The sequence below is a fragment of the Suricata suricatta genome, chromosome 1 (assembly GCF_006229205.1).
Source record: "Suricata suricatta isolate VVHF042 chromosome 1, meerkat_22Aug2017_6uvM2_HiC, whole genome shotgun sequence".
Classification (NCBI taxonomy): domain Eukaryota; kingdom Metazoa; phylum Chordata; class Mammalia; order Carnivora; family Herpestidae; genus Suricata; species Suricata suricatta.
In genome coordinates, this window is record NC_043700.1 from 151,839,671 (window position 1) to 151,855,059 (window position 15,389).

Genomic DNA, 15,389 nt, shown 5'->3' on the forward strand with positions numbered 1-15,389 from the left:
AATACCTCATACAATCATTTCTAAAATCCACAAATATTTTAAGTTATTCATATCTATCAATTTTACTTCTCTACTTTTTAAATTGTTTCTTGTGTAGAATAATATAGGTATCATCTTTGCACACAAAGTACGGAGTTCAATATCAAATTTCCATTCACACTTACAATATGAAACAGGTGGTATACTTTGGCAGTAACATTTAACAACAAGAAAAATAAATACATAACAAAGTAGACATAGAAAGACCCAAGGAAGGCAGTTGAGGTAGGGATGTGGTGGTTGTTAAATACTTTACATCTCTTACCCTATTTGTTTGGATCTATTATTTTAGGCCTTAAACATTTATCTGTGCCATGTATGTATGTATACGTAATGTACTGTATTGCAACTGTCTTTGTACATTGAAGTCTAAAGCAACAAAGTATTTTGCAAATCAATGAGTTATTTTTCTGTTCGTACTTTGGATGGATCAGTTAATTGCTGGATTAATTATGTATACATTCAGAAATATTACCATATGAAAGTTTATTGGACTATAAGTTTATTAAATATAATTGTAGTTGTGCTTAAAATCTGAAGAATAATGCACACTTTTCACATATTAACTCTGAATACTCAGAATAATCTTATGAAGTAGTATCTGTTTATGCCTTTCTTACTTCCACATGAGGAAATCAAGGAACAAAGGGATTGATTATGAAACTTACTCAAAGTAACACAGTTAGTAAGTAGTCCAGCTGGGACTCACTGCAGCCTCTCATCTCCCTGGCCTCAACCTCTGTGCACACTGCCACTCATGAAACTTCTTTCGTTGAAAGCTGGCCAAAGAACAGACCTTTTAGCCAAAAAAACCACCAGTGAATTACTGGACACTTACGTTACAGACCAAATAATAGTTTCTGATTTTAAGACAAATCCGTAAAAGAGTGGTCTGCAATAGCCTTCCGATCATCTACTCATCACTAAACTCATTGATAATGTCCAAAATTATCTCGCTTAGGTAAAAATAATATGTTTATGAAACAGTACGCAGAAGCTAATGTCTAAACAGAGAAAGGATTTAACTCATTTAATTACTCCTTAATTTTTATTTTATGATTATATTGTCACTGTAGAGGTATAATAAGGAATTCTGTGTTAATCATCAACATTTACTTACTCTGCTTCATTGGTATGAAAATTTACTTACAAATTCATAAATTGGTATAATATTTTTACTCATTTCTTAATACCTTAATGAAGATAAATTTACTAATAGGCTAACTCAAACAGCATTGTCTCCAAATTTTCTTTACACAGATTTTTTATTATTTGACAAGACACATGTAGTACCTATGTAGATAGCTATTGAAAGGAAGAAAGAAGGGTGCTGATATTTAAAAAAACAATAATAATTTGATGGACATTTGAGCTGCTTCCGTATCTTGACCATTGTGACTAATGCTGCTGTAAACATTGGGAAACAAATCTCCCTTTGAATTCATGTTTTTATATTCTTTGGGTAAATACCCAGTAGTGTGATTACTGGATCCTGGGGTAGTTCTATTTTTACCTTTCTGAGGAACCTCTGTACCATTCTCCAGAGTGGCTGCACTAGTTTTCATTCCCACCAACAGCGCAAAAGTGTTCTCCTTTCTCTACATCCTTGCCATCACTGGTTGGTTGTTGTGTTGTTGATTTTAGCCATTCTGACAGGTGTGAGGCGATACTTCATTGTAGTTTTGATTGTATTTCCCTGATGATAATTGATGCTGAGTATCTTTTCATGTATATCTGTTTGCCATCTGTATGTTGTCTTTGGAGGATTGGGGGTTTTGGTGTTCAGTTCTTGAAGTTTGTTAGATTTTGGATACTAATTCTTTATCAGATATGTCATTTGTAAATACCTTCTCCCATCCCATAGGTTGCCTTTTAGTTTTGTTGATTGTTTTCTTCATTGTGCAGAGCTTTTTATTTTGATGTAGTCCCAGTAGTTTATTTTTGCTTTTGTTTCCCTTGCCTCAGGGGACCTCTCTAGAAAAAGTTGCTACAACTGATGTCAGAGAAGTTACTAACCTATGCTCTCTTCTAGGACTTTTATAGTTTGAAGTCTCCCATTTAGGTCTTTAATTCATTTTGAATTTATCTTTGTGTATGGTATAAAAAAGTGGTCCAGCTATATTCTTTGGCTGTCCAGTTTTCCCAACATCACTTGTTGGAAATTTTTTTCTGCTTTGTTGAAGATTGACCATATAATTGTGGGTTTATTTTCTGGGTTTTCTGTTCTGTTGATCTATGTATCTGTTTTTGTGCCAGTACCATACTGTTTTGATTACTACAGCTTTGTAGTAGAACTTGAAGTCTGGAATTGTTATGGCTTCAGCTTTGCTCTCTTTTTCAAGATTACTTTGGCTATTCGGGGTCTGTTGTGGTTCCATACAAATTTTAGGGTTGGTCGTTCTAGTTTGTAAAAAACACTGTTGGTATTTTCATAGGGATTGCTGTCAAATGTGTAGATTGCTTTGGATAGTATCAACATTTTAACAATATTTGTTCTCCCAGTCCATCAGCATGGAATGTCTTTCCATTTTTTTATGTCATCTTTAATGTCTTTCATAAGTGTTTCATAGTGTTCAGGGAAAGGTCTTTCACCTCTTTCGTTATTAGGTTTTTTCCTAAGTATCTTATTATTATTTTTGGTGCAATCATAAATGGGATGGTTTTCTTAATTTTTCTTTATGCTCTTTCATTATTGACATATAGAAATGCAACATTTATGTAGATTAATTTTATATCCTGTGACTTTACTGAAGTCATTTATCAGTTCTAGCAGTTTTTTGGTGAACTCTTTGGGTTTTCTGTGTATAGTATCACATCACATGAAAATAGTGAACGTTTTACATGTTCCTTACAGATTTGGATGCCTTATATTTTTGTTGTCTGATTGCTGGGGCTAGGAATTCTAGTATGGTGTTAAATAAATGATGAGAGTGGATAGCCTTGTGTGGTTCCTGACATTAGGGGAAAAACTCTTTTTCCCCATTAAGGATGACATTAGCTGTGGGTTTTTCATATATGACCTTTATTATGTTGAGGTATTGCCTCTTAAAACCACTTTGTTGAGGGTTTTTATCATGAATGGATTTTGTACTTTGTCAAATGCTTCTTCTGCAGTTACTGAAATGATCATATGGTTCTTATCCTTTCTCTTATTGATATGTGTCATATTGATTGATATGCAATTATTGACCCACTCTTGCAGTCCAGGAATAAATCCCACTTGATTGTGGTGAATGATTTCTTTAATGTTTTGTTGGATTTGGCTTGCTAATCTCATTTTGGGAATTTTTGCATCTGTGTTCATCAGAGATATGGCCTGTAATTCTTTTTTTGTGGTGTCTTTATCTGGTTTTGGTATCAGGGTAATGCTGGCCTCATAGAATAAATTTGGAGGTTTTCCTTCCTCTTCTATTCTTTGAAATAGTTTGAGAAGAATTTGGAATGTTTGGTAGAATTTGCCTATGAAGCCATCTGGTCATGGACTTTAGTTTGTTGGGAGTTTTTTGATTACTGATTCCATTTATTTGCTGGTAATTGGTCTGTTTATATTTCCTGTGTTCCTGTTTCAGTTTTGGTAGGCTATATTTTATCCATTTCTTGTATGTTCAGTTTGTTGTCATGTAGTTTTTTAATCTGTTGCAATTGCATTTCTGTGGTGTTTGTTGTTAATTCTCCTCTGTCATTTGTCATTTATTTATTTGGATCCTTTCTCTTTTTTCTTGGTAAGTCTGGTTATTGGCTTATCAGTTTTATTGATTTTTTTTTTTTAATTTCAAGAACTAGCTCTGGTTTCATTGGTCAGTTTTTGTCTTAGTTTATCTATCATTTATTTCTGCCCTAATCTTTATTTCCTTCCTTCTGCTGGTTTTATGTTTTGTTTACTATTCTTGTTCTGACTCCTTTAGGTGTAAGGTTAGGTTGTTTATCTGAGATTTTTCTTGCTTCTTGAAGTAAGCCTATATTGCTATAAACTTCCCTCTTAGAGCTGCTTTTACTGCGTCCCAAAGGTTTTCATTTCTCATTTGTTTCCATGTCCTTTTTATTCCCTCTATCTCCTAATTGATTCATTTAGTGTTTAGTAGTATGTTATTTAATTTCCATGTGTTTGTGGTCTTTCCAGATTTTTTTCTTGTGGTTGACTTCTAGTTTCATAAAGTTGTGGTCAGAAAAGATGCATGGTATGTATGACTTCAATCTTTTTGAATTTGTTGAGGCTTGTTTTGGGACTTAATATGTGATCTGTTCTGGAGAATGTTCCATGTGCACTTAAAAAGAATGTGCATTCTGCTGCTTTAAGATGGAATGTTCTGAATATGTCTATTAAATCTATATGGTCCAATTTTCATTCAAAGCTATTGTTTCCTTGTTGATATTCTGTGATATAAGTGAGGTGTTAAAGTCCCCTACTATACTGTATTATTTTCTGTTAGTCCCTTCAAGTTTCTTCTTAACTGTTTTATGTATTTGGGGGCATAAATATTTACAATTGTTATATCTTGTTGGATTATCCCCTTTTTTTTATTGTATAGTGCCCTTCTTTGCTTCTTGTTACAGGCTTTGTTTTAAAGTCAGTTTTGCTACTTTTTTGCATGGACCTCAAGTATTCTGTAGTATAGAGGTGGAATTTAAGGAAAGGTATTAAGCAGGCTGTGTTTTAGCTTATGGGCAAGTAATAAATTGTATCATGTATCTTGAATGTATCATAGATAAGCTGCTATATAACTATCGCCACTTCAGATAGCTGTGAAATTAGGTGATTAACTAGTTGTTACATAACCTTCTAATTTCTGTATAAGTCTAATTACATGAAATAGAAGTTGGGGTTTTGATTTTTTACTTTGCTTTTCTGTTTGGAGTGTCATTGTAACTACTGTATTGTAAATGATGGAAAATAATTGCATATGTTAAATAAATAAATAAATAGGAAAAATAAATAAATAAAAAACATTTTTAAAAAATTAAAAAAAAATAAAGTCAGTTTTGTCCCATATAAGTATTGTTACTCCCACCCTCCCTTCTTTCCTAACTTCCTTCCTGGCTTTCTTTTTCTTTCTTCCTCCACTTCTTCTCTCTTTTTTAGCTAGTTAACATGGTGCAATATTAATTTCAGGTGTAGAATCTTAATGACTCACCAGTTACATACAACACCCAGTGTTCATCACAACAGCTGCCCTCCTTAATATCCATCAACTGTTTAAACCGTACCCCCTGACCACCACCCCTCAGCAATCCTCAGTTTGTTCTCTGTAGTTAAGAGTCTATTTCTTGGTTTGCCTCTCTTTTTACTCTGGCTTTCCTTTGACATCCATTTACATGATAAATATTTCTCCCATCACTTCATTTTCAATCTGCAGATGTCATTAGGTCTAAAATAGTCTTTTATAGGAAACGTATAGATGGGTCTTATTGTTTTTTGTTTTCTGGGGGTTTTTTGTTGTTTTTTAGCCATCCTGTCACCCTGTGAGTTGATTGGAGCATTTAGTACATTTACATTCAAAGTAATTATTGATAGATATGTATTTGTTGCTATTTTATTACCTGTTTTGTGGTTGTTTTTGAAGATTCTCTCTGGTCCTTTCTTGTCTTTCTCTCTTTGATGGTTCTCTTTAGTGATACATTTGGATGTATTTCTCCATATTCTTTGCATATTTATTAATGATTTTTGATCTCTGGTTATCATTAGGTTTATATTTAACATCTTCTGCATTTAGCAGTCTATATTAAGTTGATGGTTATTTAAGTTTGAACCCATTCATTACACCTCTCTTCCCCATGTTTTGGTTTATGGTGTCATATTCTACCTTCTTTTATTTTGTGAGTTCCTTGATGGATGTTTTATAGGAATACTCATTTTTACTGCTTTTGTGTTTCCTGTTCACACTGTTTTCTTTTCCACTCAAAAATTCCCTTTAATATTTCTTTCAGGACTGGTTTAGTGATCATGAACTCCTTTAGTTTTGGTTTGTCTGGAAGACTATTTTTATTGTTGTTTGGGAAACTCTTTAGCTCTCCTCCTGTTCTGAATGATAGCCTTGTTGAATAAAGTATTCTTGGTTGCAGATTTTTCCCATTCAGTACTTTGAATAGATAATGCCACTCTCTTCTGGCTTGGAAAGTTTCTGCTGAAAAATTCCCTGCTAGCTTTATGAGATTTCCCTTGTATGTAACTGTCTTCTTTTGTTGCTTTTAAAGTTTTTCCTTTCTTGCTATATTTTGCTATTTTATGGGCCCAGCACGCTTCTGCTGCACCACTCTGCTTGCTCCTATATTTTGCTATTTTAATTATGTTTTCATGTAGATCCACTTTTGTTGATTTTGTTGGGGGTTCTTGATGCCTCCTGGATCTAGATATCTGTTTCCTTCTCCAAATTAGGGAAGTTTTTAGCTATTTTCTCTTCAAATAAATTTTCTACCCCCCCTTTTCTCCTTCTTTTTCTTCTGGGACTCCTATAATATGAACACTAATGTGTTTGATGGAGTCACTGAGTTCCCTAAATCTATTCTTGTTTTGTGTAACTCTTTTCTCTATCTTTTGTTCAGCTTGATAACTTTCCATTACTCTGTCTTATAGGTCATTAATTCGTTCCTCTTCTTCTTCCACCCTGTTCTTTCTGACAAGTGTATTTCTTATTTCTTTTATTGAGCTCTTTATCTCTGCTATGTTATTCCTTATATCTGTATTGAGAGTCTCACTAATGTCTTCCACTCTTTTGTCAAGTCCAGTGTGTGTGTGTGTGTGTGTGTGTGTGTGTGTGTGTGTGTGTGTGTATGATCATTACTTTAAAATCTCTATCAGGCATGTTAATTCTGTTTTACTTAGGTCTCTGGCTGTGGCTTTGTCCTGTTTTTTGATTTGGGACAAATTCCTCTGTCTTCTCATTTTCTCTAAGTCTATGTGCCTATTTCTGTGTGCTAGGAAAGTCAACAACATCTCCTATTTTTGAGGGTAATGGCTTTTTGAAGAAGAGGTTTTATAGTGCTGTGCCCGGTAGTGCGCCATCTTCCCCCAGGACCTGGTACTTCAGGGAATATCTCTAACACGTGCTGTGTGTGCAGTGCTGTTGTGTCCTGGCTGTTTTATCCTTCAGGCCAGTCATCTGCAGAGGTTCTCCCTGCCTGTTTTAGGCAGTGTTTGATTCCTGGACTGAATGTAGCATGTTTTCATAGGTGTGGTCTGGTCTATTTATGAAATGAGATCTATCACCACCTCCACTGGAACTGAGCCTTGCCAGACATCCGAGTGAGGAGACGTGTGGGCAGGGGTTTGGATTGGCTTTCTGGGGGAGGAGACCCACCATCCTGGGACTTAGGCAAATGCAACTAGAAAGCACAGTTTTCTAGATCATGGGGATATGGGGCTAGGTAGAAGCAATAGATAGCAAGTGTTGGGCTGCACTGGTTCCCACAGGTGGCTGTGTGCTTAGGCTGAGTGATGGGAGAGGGAAATGGAGCTTGCCAGTTCCTTGGTTCCTGGCAGGCTCTTTCTGTGATGCTGCCTCTTTGGGATACACTCTGAAGTAAGCTAATCACCTCTCCATTGTGTGCCCCAGGAGCTCTTCAGATTGCTGTTTCTATACTCTTATGTCCATGGGCTGTTTGTCCTGCCTTCTCCACTGCCTCTGGTCTCTCCCAAGCCAAGCCTGCTGATCTTTAGAACTCCAGGGTTTAAGCCCTGCTGGTTGCCAGAACTCACAAAATTCAGCCCCTCCTGCTTTCCAAGCCAGGTGCTGTGGGGACTTGTTTTCCTTGGTGCTCCCCTGTGTGCTAGTGTGTCTCTCACCCTTCTCTGCTCCTGGGGCTTCCTCCCTTCCCACCACAGCAGCCAATCTTTTTCACTGCGTCTCTGCTCTTCCTACTTTCTTCACTGTGGCATCTTCTCCACCTTCAGTCATGGAGCTTGTTCTGCCAATCTTTAGATGGATTTCTGGGGTATTTAAGATGATTTGGTAGATATCTAGTTGTATTTGTGGGATGAGTTGAGCCTGGGGTCCTCCTACTCTGCCACTATCTTTGACGAGAAGAATTTTAATTAATGAACTTCCTGTTACATCATACAACATGGGGAAGGGATAAGCTTCACAGGCTTCAGTCTTAGGAGTAGGATGTCCTTCCCTGTCTTACTTTTTCTTCCTTATCTCTTCTGCTATAGAGCACTCATCAAGAACCTTTTGGTTTTTGATGTACCTACTCATCCACCTTCCCCAGAAATTGTATCCCTCCAGTGAAAAGAAGTCTGGGCCCTGGGTCCTTTAAGACTTTTGTGGTATTGATGGAGGCTTCTCTCTAGTTAGTCTTTGCCTTTCCTGAGGATGAAAAGGGCAGGTTCTGGGAACCGCCGTATGTCACCAAGAGTTCTGATTCCAGTTCATTCTCTTCACAGAAGAGAGCTGCACTCAATTTCTATCAAATATCTAAGAGCAAATACAGTATAGTAAATATTAATTTGCTTTCAAAGATAATCTAGCTTCACATGAAGCATATTCTTTTTAATATCATTTTGACCCCATTCATTGCAAAATAATAATACTGGCATTATTGTAGTAAGGAGTTTTTGTAAAAATAATTTCATCAATTTTCTTAAATTACAAGGTTTTCTTAGACCTTATAATGCATTTTTCTGAGCTATTCTAGAAGATAGCTATCTACTCAAAATCTGTTTGTTCGTTTTGACATCCAAATCTGTACCCCAATACAAGGTGAGGGGAGCTGGGGCCAGTGCCTTTTTCCATATATTCAACAATTCTTCAGTAATTACTTAGAACTAGATGGAGATTGGTCTAACTCCCAGGTCTACCCATTATGTACTTCAGATATTTTTTGTCTACCGCATGCCACACATCTGCTGGGTGCTGCAGATACAAAGTTGAAGCAGATATATATGGGTTTATTTTTAAGAAGATATATACGGATTTGCTTGAGATTGCTGTCTTTTGAGAGAGCCCTATAATTTAAAAAGAAATTAAATTTAGTGTGATAGGCAAAGAGGAACACCTCCTATGGTATATCTTTTCTGCTTTGTATCTTCAGCATTTTTTCACTGGATCTACCTTTTCTTCAGCCTGCATATATACTTCAGTCACTTCCCTCGAAACTTGGCCCTCTTGAAACTTGTCCTTTCTCCGTTCTTCCCTCTGAAGTTCATAAATGAGTGGTTTATAATCGCCTGATTATCCACTCATCTCTAACTTCACTGTATAGTTTGACTCACCCTTCTACCAACATAACTCTTTGAAAAGTCACCAAAATTCATTTCTCATTTTCTCTCTTTATCCTGTTTGATCCTAATTTACCGTGAACCATCCTTCTTTCTCCTCACCTTGTCATTCACCAGTGTCTTCTCCCTCATGTTCTCTGGCACTTTTCTTCCTCCTCATCCCAATGTGTAGACATTACTCCCAAGGATTTGTCTTTGGCATGCTCCTGTCTTTTGCAGATCTCATTTCTTCACCTGTCACTTTTGTGCCTAGGATTCTCAAGTGAAAATACTCTATAAAATATTAAGTACAGGATTGCTTTATTATTAAGTATTGTATCCCCTGTACCAGCTTCTTTCCTGAACTCTAACTTCCCATTTCTCAATGCTTGCCTAAGTCCTTCTTGGTTCTTGCTGCTACTACTTTCATCCGGATTTTTGTTAACTTCCCAGACTGTTCCAAAGCAATTGAGATTTTCCTTACAATTCTGTTTCCCCTAAATCCAGGTACACACTGCTTCTAGACTTCTTTTGAACAGAGTCCTAATGTCTTGACCTGGTATTCAAGGCCTGTCATGATCTGACCTCAGCCTGCAGCAGCTTAATCTCCCTTTCACTTTATTACCCATGTATCTCCTTAAGCTTCAGTCAAATACCTCTCTGTTAATATATCCCAAAGGTGGTAACGTGTTCTTTTGTGTGTCAAAGACCTATCATTGATGTCACGTGTGCTTCAGATATACTAGCATCTTCAAATAAGGCAGTTTTCATTTAATGTACGTATAAATAATAGTGATAGAACATTAAGTCTCTCTGTTTTAGAACCCAGCTCTCCCATATTAGACCAGAATGTGACTTTTTTTGTTTTTGCCAGGAGCATTTAAAAATGCACAAAGATATGTACTAAGGTATTGTAAAGGGAAAAGGTAGCATTTGACAGTGCTCTGGAAATTCCACATTGAGTCCTTTGTCATTTAATTAGATTTTTTTTCTGTCCTGTGAAATACTTTTTTCTTTTCACTTAACTGACCATTATGTTTAATTTCAGGCTCTTGATGGTTTTTTTTTAGCAATCATGACAGATGGAAGTATAATATATGTATCTGAGAGTATAACTTCATTACTTGAACATTTACCAGTAAGTATCCTATGATCTCTTCTTGTTAATGCCTGTTTTAAATGTTCTAAAGCATGTGGAAGAGGACATCCAGAGCCATGTTGCACAGTGGTTTCTGTGGGGATGAGAGCTCTCTGTCTCTCTGGCGGCAACTAATATTTAACTGTCTCTCTAACCTCTGCCGTCCTTATTCTGACAAGACAGTTTTTATTTTTATGTTTATGTTTTTTTTTTTGAGAGAGGAAGAGAGAGCGAGTGAGTGAGAGCATGCATGCACAGGTTGGGAAGGGGCAGAGAGACAGGGAGACACAGGATCCAAAGCAGGATCCTGACACAGGGCTTGAACTCTTGGACCGCGAGATCATGACCTGAGCCAAAGTTGGACACTCAGCCAACTGAGCCACCCAGGCGACCTTGTTTACTGTTTTATTAAACTTATACTTATTGAATACCTACTCTGTGTCACCCTCTATGCTTGGTGCTATCTTGTAATGCAATTGACAGTTCTTATGAATTTGAAGTTTTATTTAAAATATAACTTTTAAAAAAATAAAATAACATTGTTCTTATCTAAGATGGGATTTACAGTATAAATATTCCAAATTTACTTATAAATTACTTTTAAAATGCCCATTTCTTGAAAATTTATGACAAACTATTCTGTAAAGGGTCTCTTTCAAGAGATAGTGAAAAAAGCCATATCTTCCTCTCTGATTGTTCTGCTTCTTCATACTTTATATAAAGAACAGACTCAACATTTAAAAGACCAGATTCTGAAAGGACCTTATGGAAAGCCAGGTAGTAACTAATTTGCTAATTTCTTTGAATCACACAGAAAATAACTTTGCTTTACTACTTTTTAAAGGGGTTTTATTTTCCAAGTAAGCTCATATAGTAGGCAGTTAGCCCAACATCTAAAAATTATTTGAGAGTAAACAATAAAATATAGCAACACATAAGTAAACTATTATGGACACAGAGAAGGACAGACTGATGACTGAACTTTCTGGCCAACTCTTTAATATTTACATATTTTAAAAAAAGAGAAGGAAACTTTATAGGCTTAAGATACGATGAAGGTTAGATTAAATAATTAAATAAGGGCTAATTATATGCTTCTAAACCATGTACAATAGTACTGGTTTTTCTTTTCGTTATGGATTTATAAAACTAATCTTTAACTTAATCATAGTATCATTTCCAATGTGGTCACACTTTTCAAGAGCCTGCTTTTTGGGCACTTTTCATAAACTCCATTCTGAAATAGATAACTCTTCCTCTGTGTTCTTATGTTACCTACACATATTGCTATTATGACCCAGTAAATTTAATTTTTTTGTAATTTGGATAATTATGATAGGTGTAAGCTTTTAAATGCAAGGACTGAATCTCCCTATCTACGTGGGCCAGCTAGTTTTTCAGAGAGGCAGTCAGTAATTATTTATTGGATATATGAAAGTGAGTAGACTGTGTGATGTGGCTGTTTAAAAAATTCCTTCATAATGCCACACTGGTGTTGGATCTTTACCAAGAGGATGTTTAATTGCATTTTGAAATAGCATATCTACAGCAGGTCTAGTTGAGATTTACTTGTTTCTAAGTGTTTGATCATTAACATTTCCCTCCTCAGTGAAAACCATCTTGACTTTCCCGTTCCCTCCTGGATTTTTTTTTAACTTTTAATTTTAGGACTGTTTTTAGATTTACAGAAAAATCAAAAAGGTAGTACAGGGAGTTCCCTCATGCCCTATACCCAGTTTCCTCTGTTACTAACATCTCCTGGATCTTCCTAATTGTGTTAGGTAAAGCTTGTAGACTGGCAGGTGAACTTTTGGGCAGGGGAGATTGCTATAACGACTCCAGTAGACAGACGTATTTCATTCCATTCTGAGTTAATAATATCCTTTATTAAAGCAGCTCTTTGCTGTTCACCGGTTACTGTGGATACTTTGCCTCACATCACTAATGTTGCTGAATTATATGTTATTTAGTGGTTTGAAAACAAAAACACAAGTGTCTTTAAAATTTTTTAAGTTTATTTTGAGAGAATGGGTGTGCAAGTGAGTGTGTGCTAGTGGGGGAAGGGCAGAGAGAGAGGGAGAGCATCCCAAGTAGGCTCTATGCTGACACGTTAGAGCCCGACATGAGGCTTTAACTCTGAACTGAAATCGAGAGTCAGTGCTTAAACCGTCTGAGCCACCCAGGCACCCCAAACGCAAGTGTCTTTTGAGAAAATGAAATAAATAATACTTGTTTAGGATTGAACATAGTAAGAATAAACAACATGTGCTTTTCTATTTTGGGTTGTCATTAAAACATAACTGTAAGAAATTACCTAAAAAATTTCTTTGTGTTTTAATACGCAAGCCTTTTCTGCCTAAAAGGTTGCCTGGAAGGAAAGAAACTTTAGCAAATCCCAAGTTAAGCAAAGTGTTTATAATTTACTTCTGCTGAGAAATTATAATTTGCCATCTTAATCAGTGGTCAATATAACTTAAACTTTTTTCATTTTAATTTTAATTCTGACTATAAGATTTAATAACATACTCTAGGTCCTACAAAAAATATTTTTCTTAGCTTTTTCACTTCATACTTAGGAGATTAGGCACATATTAACCTGTTTGTTTCTAATAATCAGGAAAAGGAACTTTATTGATTTTCTTTTTTCCTCTTGGTCTGACGTTCTTTGACAAAATGGTAGGGTCATATAAACTCAGTGTCAGAAGGGATTTTAGATCTACTTAGCCCAGCCTAGCTTTATGTTATTAGCAAACATGTACCTGGAGAAATTGGACTTAATTGTGCAAGAATTTAGTGAAGTGCCAACACAAAAAGTTGGTCTCTTTACTGGGAACTTAAAATGAGTAAAACTTTACAAGTTAAGATCTATTCCCTCACACTTGCTTAAATGTGTTCCTAGGAGAGAATGTATTAAACTTGTAATTTCTTAGTGGAGGGAGGATGATTAGCTGTGTTACAGTGTAAGAGAGCCCAAGACTAAAAGTGCTGCTCTTAAGATACTTTTCCTCGAACCGTGAAATCATGACCTGAGCCGAAGCCAGCTGCTTAACCGACTGAGCCACTCAGGCACCCCGCATCAAGCTCTGTGCTGACAGCTAGCTCAGAGCCTGGAGCCTGTTTTGTATTCTGTGTCTCCCTCTTTCTCCGACCCTCCCCTGCTCACACTGTCTCTCTCTGTCTCTCAAAAAAAAAAAAAAAAAAAAGATACTTTTCCTTTCCTTTTCTACTCTCCTTAACTTGTTAGTTTGAAAATAGAAACAAAAGTGTGTTTTAAGAAAGTCAGGGGCTCCTGGCTGCCTGATTCAGTTAAACATCTGAATCAATCTCAGTTCAGGTCTTGATTTCAGGGTTGTGAATTCAAGCCCCATGTTGGGTTCTGTGCTGGATGTGAAGCCTACTTAAAAAAAAAGTCAGTACAGAATTTGTCTCATATGAATATAGTGTGCAGAAATAAATTTAGAATTTTTGAATAGTTAGAATTTTTGTTCCTTATGCGTATACATAAGGAACTGCATTATAGTATCCAACATATATTTGACATTTTTTTCAGAGGAGCTTTTAGTCTCTTTTAAGCTACTGTTCTCCACATCAGTTATTTAACTGTTGGTTGTTCACCTGAGAGAAAACGCAATTGGTAATAGTGAATAGTTTCCACTAAATGGTCACATTGACCTAATATAGAAAAAAACAGAAGGGCCCATATGATCCAGTAATTCTGCTATTGGGTATTTACCCGAAGAAAACACAGATGCTAATTCAGAAAGTTATATGTGCCCCTGTGTTCATTGCAGCCTCATTTATAATAGCCAAAATATGGAAGCAGCCCAAGTGTTCATGAGTAGGTGAATGGAGAAAGAGGTGGTTTATATGTGCAGTGGAATACTACTCAACCATAAAGAAGAATGAATGGAATCTTGCCAGGAACATGGATGGACCTAGAGGGTGCCAAGTGATAGTAAGTCAGACAGAGACAAATATTAAATGATTTCACTTATATGTGGAATCTAAAAAATGAAAGAAATGAGCAGAAAAGCCACGTAGACTCTTAAGTACAGAGAACAAACCTAGTGCTTGCCAGAGGAGATGAGGGGGGAGAAATGGATGAAAGAGAAGAAGGGTTAAGTGGTGCAGACTTCAAGTTTAAGAAGGGAGGCAGGCAGCCAGGCAGGCTGGCTTTTGATTTATGTCATATGACAATCAGCAGGATTTACATTTCTTCTCCATAAAAAATGATTGAGAGAGAGAAAAAGATCCAGATAGCTGTCATTTTATTTTCTTTCCTTTGGATTGTGTTTGGGAACTGAGTAGATGGTTTGCCAACATCAAGTGTGATCAGCCTCATTTAGAAATTTTTAAGTGTGTGGCTTATGGAAAGTTTGACATATTAATTAGTGAATTAGCTGCCTGTTAACTCTGACACTTCAGGTTATCAAGTATTAGGGGAAGCATTTCTGTGATCATGCCACTGTATACTAGTCATTTCATAATTTCTGTATGAATATGAAACACCTTGTAATTTTACAGATAGAAAAGCAAGAGTAACATGGCTCAAAACATAATTTCCTGAAATAGTAGAAAAAATTGTAGGTAGGAATAAATAATAGTAGAAATCTATAATCATTTCCAAAATTAAAGTTTTAGTTTTTTAAATTGGTGTCTTATTTTTCTGATGAGAGTATTTCTTATATTAGTGTCAATAATAATATTATTGATACTTTGTCAATAAAAAGCAGTTTTCTAACCTTGCTACTCATGCATGAAGTTTTAGTTCATTCCTTCTGTTCAGACTTTCAGAAAAATCTCATATTAAAATAAAGATACGCTTCTGATGTGGTTACCCTTAAAACCTTTATCAAATAACTCCTTAACCCAACATATTTTACTGTACTAATTATTGTTATATGCAGAGCACAGTTCTAATATGCCTTGATTTGAAGATAGGGAGATGATGGTGCAGGAGAATAGGGCCCTCTCTGAAACCATCATTACACTATATGAAACGAACTAGAATTCAAATAA

The 15,389-nt window shown here is 35.9% G+C and overlaps 1 protein-coding gene across 3 annotated transcripts in view; it reads left to right on the top strand.

The window, feature by feature from the left end:
- CLOCK (clock circadian regulator) overlaps positions 1–15,389 on the top strand; it is a 135,151-nt gene that overhangs the window by 72,093 nt on the left and 47,669 nt on the right. For all 3 annotated transcript variants that reach the window (XM_029945680.1, XM_029945679.1, XM_029945681.1), the window contains one exon: positions 10,281–10,370. In XM_029945680.1, coding sequence (XP_029801540.1) covers positions 10,281–10,370 — 90 coding nt within the window. The remainder of the gene's footprint in view (positions 1–10,280; positions 10,371–15,389) is intronic.